Source organism: Sminthopsis crassicaudata, chromosome 5, assembly GCF_048593235.1.
Source record: "Sminthopsis crassicaudata isolate SCR6 chromosome 5, ASM4859323v1, whole genome shotgun sequence".
Classification (NCBI taxonomy): Eukaryota; Metazoa; Chordata; class Mammalia; order Dasyuromorphia; family Dasyuridae; genus Sminthopsis; species Sminthopsis crassicaudata.
In genome coordinates, this window is record NC_133621.1 from 64,651,694 (window position 1) to 64,659,087 (window position 7,394).

At 32.7% G+C, this 7,394-nt stretch overlaps 1 protein-coding gene across 1 annotated transcript in view; it reads left to right on the forward strand.

Moving 5' to 3' along the window:
• Positions 1-7,032, forward strand: part of WAC (WW domain containing adaptor with coiled-coil) — a 101,998-nt gene extending 94,966 nt beyond the window's left edge. Inside the window, exons 13-14 of the mRNA XM_074269538.1 lie at positions 1,284-1,411; positions 5,558-7,032. Of these exons, the coding sequence (XP_074125639.1) occupies positions 1,284-1,411; positions 5,558-5,627 (198 nt within the window). The 3' untranslated portion in view covers positions 5,628-7,032. The remainder of the gene's footprint in view (positions 1-1,283; positions 1,412-5,557) is intronic.
• The last annotated feature ends 362 nt before the right edge of the window (positions 7,033-7,394 follow it).

A 7,394-nucleotide genomic window follows, 5' to 3' on the forward strand; every position in this document is an offset into this window, starting at 1 on the left:
AAAAAAAAAAGCAAGAAAGGAAATAATATATGGTACTTGGTGTCTTACAATAATTAAATAGACATTTATTAAGCACCTCCTATGTGCCAGGCACTGTGTTGTGTGCTGAGGAAACAAATAAAAAGAAAAATAGCACCAGCCCATAAGGAATTTTTAATTGGGGGTGAGGGAAGGGTGTGGGAGATAACAAAAGAAAGCTGAATAGCAGAGGGTACATACAGTATTATGTAGGCATGATTTTTGTGAACCAAAACCAAGCCTAGCAGCTGATGGGATATTGAAGGGAAAAGTAAAGCGAGAATGAACTAAAAATTCTAGCATTTTGAGCTTGGATAACTTGGAAAATGTTAAATACCCACAGGGAAAGTAGTTTTAGTAGGAATATGAATTCAGTTTTAAAATTTGAAGTTATGGGACTACATTCGGACATCTTTGGCACACTTAGAAATGCCAGATCATATAAAATGCCCACATTTAGTTCTTGGTAGGGGAACATTAAAGCTAGTATTCTTAGATATAGAGCTGAAAAGGACTTTGGAGATAATTTAACCCAATCTAATTTTACTCATCAGGAAACTGATAATGTCACATCAGAGAAATCAAGAGAAGAAAGTTTTAGTAAGAGAAATGTTCAACAGTGTTAAAAATTCTTCAGCTAAGTCAAAAAGAATGATAATTAAGAAAAAAATATTGATCAAAAACAAGCATTTGTTAAATGCTTTCTGCAGGCCAGACATTGAAGGAGATAGTCAAAATAGGAAAGTTTTCTTTATGTTTGAAGACAAAGGGTATAGACCCATTAGAGGTGAGAATTGGTTTTCAATTGGCTTTTGTAATAGAGACTAGAGGTATCCATTTTAATTTCAGTGCCTAGAGCATTCTTGACTCAGGACTCTGGACATATTTTGAGAAAATATGATTATTGTACCTTGTTCAAATCCCCCTAATTCCACTTAAGATTTAATCCATCGATTTGCTGAAATCCTCTTAGGATCAATGTCTGGTTTGGAAAAGGCTGGACTAGTCTCCTTATCATGATTTTCAAGTGGTGACATCAAAGGAATCCTGTTTTTACATTTATGGAAAGCATCCTTGTTGTATGGCTTTTATCTCTCAGTAAACTTTTACTCTTTATTCTGATGTCATTTAGTTTAGCCTGATCTGTTTTGTAACTTTATAATAATCCCATGCTTCACATTACTGTTAATTGAGAAGTCGCATAAATACCTTTTGAAAAAAAGAACATTTTCCTAATTTTAAAAAGAATTTTCATATACACTTAGGCATCAAGATTGCGGGAAGAAGCTCATAACATGGGAAGTGTTCATATGTCAGAAATTTGTACTGAATTAAAAAACTTAAGATCTTTAGTCCGAGTATGTGAAATTCAAGCAACTTTGCGTGAGCAAAGGTAAGATTTTGCTTAAATATTTCTTTTTTTTTTTTTTTTAAATCCTCTGCCTTTTTTTCAATTAAATTGTTGACCATAATCATAAATTATTAATTCCCCTAATTTCCATTGACATTTTTTACTATGTTCCAATAATTAAATAACATTCCAGTTGATAACTAAACTTATGTTTATACAGCTTTCTTAGTTATAACATGGTGTGTGTGTGTGTTACTTGGGACAAATAATTTTGATAAGGTATCATTTAGTGACAACAATGGTCATGACTGTATACTTCTATTGATAAACTAGGTTGACTCAGAACATCTGTCATTGATCACCCAAAATCAGATTGAGCTGATTTCTCCATTTGTTAGTTGTCTCAGTTGAGTGCTGAATTTCCTACAGTACACATGTTTCATTGCTCTCTTGTTGTGTTTTTAATTCTGTGGTTTTTAAGAATGGATATTACTCCAAGGAAACATGCAAAAATTGTAGTTCTTAAAGAGCACACTTCAATGACTGTTAGATATTGCAGCTGCTATTGATGTGGGGAAGTCAACATTTAAATGATCATTCAAGTCTACAGTGAAACACGATCAGTCACATCAAAGCACAAAGGGAAATGTCATCAAAAACAAAAGTACAATGCCAAGAACTGACAAACTATGAAAAACAGTTTGATTAATTCTCAGAAAACATGCAAAGACCTTCAGAGAAGCATGGCGACTGGAAGGGCTGTCTGATACCTCTACAGTACAGCTTCTTGAAGCTGGAAGAATTAATGAGAAGAGCAGTTTTTTTAAATTATCAATTTATCATTGTGGTGAAGGAAAAACTAACCTCTTGTCGGAGGCAAGACATAAAGACTAGAGAACCGAAGGTTGAAAAAAAAAATTGAAAGTTTTTACTGATGCAACTCACAATTTCATTCAAGCTTGTGCCAGAACTCTTTGTCAGAAGACATCCAGATAAGTCTATAAGATCAGGGCATCTTCATCAGACTATAAAATATCCACTCCCAAAAAAAGGTTTTGGGGATTTTTTCTTTCCAGTGTTCCTGGAAATCTTGTTACTACCATTGAGAGAATGATGAAGTCTGATATATTCATATGTCGAGAAGCAGGATTATAATAATTTTCTAATGGAGATGGAATATTGCAACATTGCATTTCATCATGCTAAGAGATGGAGATAAACAAGCTTCAGTGGCCTGGGAACTTGCCTGATTTAAACTCCATTGAAAACTTATGGGATAAATATAATCAAGGCTAGACTTGGAAAAATGGATTGTTCATCAAAGGTATGCTTAATATCCAATGTGATAAAAGTGTCGTTTCATGATGAAGAATTAAGGAATATGTGTCAAAATCTTTTGAATCCCATGCCCAGTCATATAATTGATTATGGCAAGTTAGGACATATTGCATATTACATTCTTACATTTAAAGTTGTAAAAAGTTGTAAGGTGTATGTATAAGCCAATAAATTCAATTACTTTACTTTGTCCCTGCTAATTTGTACATTATTGTACTACTATGCCACTAAGAATATTGCCTTCTTTATTTTTGTTTATTTTTTAACACAAAATAAACATTTCATTAAGCATGTTGTCTGTCTTGCACAGCAACTTTATGAAATTTCTCAAGGTAAGTACATGTTTTCAGTATTGAACTAGGCAATGTGGATAATGCTAATTTCAAACTTCCTGCCAATTTTAGGGTGAGGAGAACCCATGTAATACTTTACTCTGTTTCTCATGTGTGTGTACTTGACTATAAGCTATATTTATAGAGATTTGTTTAAAGTTGTGTTTGTATTAGAAAACTTTGTAAGATTCTTTTCAAATGTAAAGTTTAATGATTCTGCAATTAAGAGTACTGTTCACACAGTTTTTGAACTTAAAGTTTCCAAAGAATATTAGGTAATGTACAATAAAGTTTTGTTCACTTGAAAAAAATACTTATAATAAAACAAAAGCAGACTTTTTTTTTTTTTTTAAATATATGTTGCTTTAAGTCAGTGAAATATTCTGGAGGAGCTTTATCTCATCATGGAACCACTGAAGAAGCATATTGCAGAAACTCATGTGCTATTTGTGGTTAACTGAGGAAAGAATGAGATTTCATTATAAGTACGGAATCTTCTGGCTATGCTCTTTGGCAGGGAGTTTGACACTTCTTAATCCTAATTTGCTGTTAAAGTTGTTTCATTTAATTTTTTAAAAAATTGAGTATTTAGTATTTATTGCGTCATTTCAGTCACTGAGGAAGATTTACAAAGGACTTTTATGTAACCTCTATCTTTATTAAGCTTTGTTGAGATAAGATGTATAGATGTGAAATAAATAACAATACTGCCCAATAAATAACTGCCCAAATGAGTGTTAAGAGATGATAAATGACACAAGAACTAAAAGGAATGGTCATTAGGGACATTCCCCTTATTTATACCTAGGGTTTTTTTGGTCAGTTTCATATCTTCTCTTTTGCCTCTCCACAGCAGCCACTGAACTGTTCCCACCAGCCAAGGGAACAGGCGTGCATGTCCTGTACCATGTAGCCTATCTGTAAAAAAAAAAAAATCCCAACCTTTGCGCTGGATTCTCAACCCTGATCTTTAGGTGTGCTTACATTCCCAAGAAAAGGTGTTTGACATTACAGGCATCTCCAGGGACTAGACACTGGTGAACCAGGTGGTCTTCCTTGGGAAAGGGGCAGAAAAGATTGTTGCTTTGTTGTTTTTTATTTTTGTTGATTTTATTACTATTAAACTCTGTATTGTTTCTCTCCATTGAACCATTTGTTGTAATAAAGAATAAGAAAAAAAAGAAGGAAAGTTGGTGAGCTGCTGTTTGTTTTTTTTTTTTTTTCCAGCTTTGCAAAGAACCTCCTAAAATTAAATCCTCCTACTATTACCCCCTGTCATCCTCATCTCTTCCTCCTCCTAAATGTGAAGACATGGGATTATTGAGAAGGAGTTTCATCCTTCATTTAGTTATGTATGGATAAGAAAATAAAGGCAATTCTACATAATTTAAAGTATTGAAGTAAATTAGGGAAAACTAAAATGTCATTGTATATAAATGTTTACCTGGGATTGTAACCCAAGAAAAGACTCAGCCTCTAGGGCAGGGCTCTTTATTTTTGTGTTATAGATCCCTTTGTCAGTCTGATAAAGTTTATTGATCTTTTGCAAAATGTCTTTAAATTATTGAAAGAAATGCAAAAAAAGAAAAAGAAAAATATTAAACTTCAATTAGAGATTAGTGAAAATAGAGAAGAGCCTCCTGAAATCTATCCATGGGTCCAAAGATGTTTCCTTTAGACTCATACCTCTTATTAAAAAGGAATAGCTTTTTTTTTTTCTCCCTTAGAGAAATTTAAAGCCAACCAAGGGATTAAGGGATAGTCAGGGGTACATTTGTCCATAGGAGGTTTGAGGTTTGGGTTTGTTTTGTTTTTTTTTGTTTTTGTTTTTGTTTTTTGGCCTTATCTTTTTAAAAGTCTTATCACAGCATAAGATGCAACGATAGTCTTTCTTTGTAGCTTTTTATACTACACATTGTAATTTAATTTCTGAAAGGACATGATTTATTGTAAAAATAATGATTTCTTTATATTGATTTATTTTGTATTTAAGGTAGTTGAGGAGGTTAACAATAATGTTATTTATTAACTATAACCCATTCTTTGAGCGTCACAGCTTCATAGTTGCTAAGACAGCTTACTTTTACTGTTTCTATAATAACTCAATATTATAATATGGCAAATTCATTTATCTTAGATTTTTATGATTCTGGTGTTCTGAAGTATATTGCTTTTCCATTATATTCTTATATTTTGTGGTATTGCAGTATAATTCATTTTTAAGAAAGCTATTTGATAATCTTGGTACCAACTTTTGTCTTCAACATAGGGAAATGTATGGAGCGTCTATCAAATTGTTTTTACACTTTAAAGAATTTAGATCAGGCAACTACATAATTATAGTTAAATTTCGTCACCTTGCTATATTCTTTGGCTACCAGATTTTTTCTGATGTTAGTGTATGAAACATGTATATTCACAGATAAGTTTTATTTATAATTCAAAGATTAAAAGATATAGCTAATTTGACTAATGTTGTATTTGGGAAATAAGTTTAATCATTTATTTTATTTTTCAGGATACTATTTTTGAGACAACAAATTAAAGAACTTGAAAAGCTAAAGAATCAGAATTCCTTCATGGTGTGAAGATGTGAATAATTGCACATGGTTTTGAGTACAGGAACTGGTTGCCCAATCTTAACAATTTTGAGCTGCATTTCAGTAGACTTTGGACCGTTAAGCTGGGCAATGAAAATGACAAGGGGATGGGGACATGAAAGTCAATTCAGGGGAAAGCTACAAAATTGATTTGTAATACCCCTGAAATGTAGATTTCTTGTAGATGTATTCTTCACGTTGTAAATATGTTTTGTAGAGTGAAGCCATGGGAAGCCATGTGTATCAGAGCTTAGACATCCAAAACTAATCAATGCTGAGGTGGCTAAATACCTAGCCTTTTACATGTAAACCTGTCTGCAAAATTAGCTTTTTTTTTTTTTTTTTTTTTTTTTTTTAATTTTTGGGGGTTAATTTATCATTCAGAAATCTTGCATTTCCGAAAATTTAGTGCAGGCGCCAGGCGATCTGTGTCTAAGGCTGCAACAATTTGGAACAGTTTGGGCAGTGTACAAAATATCATGAAACAACTGTTTCCACACTTGCACCCAATCAAGAGCAGTGCTTCTCCATTTCTGTTTTTGCAGAGAAATGTTTTTCATTTTCTGTGTTCCATTTCCCCTCTGAAATTCTAGATCTGATTTTATCCATTTTTTAATGCTTCTAATTTTCTCTTTTCTTAAGGCACTGTTGCTATGGCACTTTTTCTATAATCTTTTCATTCCTGTGTACAGTAGCTTAAAATTGCAGTGATTGAGCATAACCCACTTGTTTGTATAAATTATTGAAATGTATTTCCATTTGCACCCTGTAAGAATGGACTTATAGTACTGCTGGGCATGTGTGCTGAAAGTACATTGATTGCTCAAAATATAAGGAAATAGCCCAATGAACATGGTTGTGGGAGGGGAAAGAGGAAAAAAACCTAGTCAGATGTGAATTGTATCTGTTGTAATAAACATGTTAAAACAAAAAACAAAAAAAATGGTTACTTTTCATTTCCTTCGGTCAGCGCATATTAAGATTTTGACTACTTGGGGATTCTTATCAGAACTATTCTTGTTGAACATTTGTACTTAATTGAAATAATCCCTCAAGAGAAGTTTTGTTTAAAGCTTGTAAACAAAAAATTCTGTATAAAATATTTAATGAAATATGACATTCAACAAGAATGATCGAAACATCCCCAAGGGCTGTCATATGTTAAACCCTGGTTTACCTGTCTTGCTATTATGACATTTCATTTGGAAGGATGTTTGTGTTGTAGCTAACTGTTCAAGTCTGGTGCTGACTGCTGTTCTTAGCCATCACAAAACGCTAAATTTGTGTAATTGGAGCATCCCACTGTTATCTGGAAATGGTGGAAAGCTCAGCTTTGTATATTGTTTCCTAAAGTATATTAAAAATAAAAAAAGAAACTATTGCTACTACAAAATCAACTTGGCTTTTTTTTCCTTTGCTAAAATCTTCATTAGTCCTCACATGGCATTAGCATGACACTGCCAGATATGCATAAATCTCAATAGTTTTTGTATGCAGTAAAATCTTTTTATTTTAAAATCTTGACTTGAAATACTTTTCTCCATAGAGAGATTTCTTCTGTTGGGGCATACACTCATGTGCTTTCACAACTGCCAGCACCAAGGGCTTATTTTAATATCTTGGACACTAATGTAATATACTTAACATTATGGGATACTGACTTAGAGTACCAGAGTCACTTGTTTCTGATACATGTAAGGTGTTTCTATATCAAGTGTCTCTGAGAGTTTTAAGATTCAATCTTTTTTTTTTTTA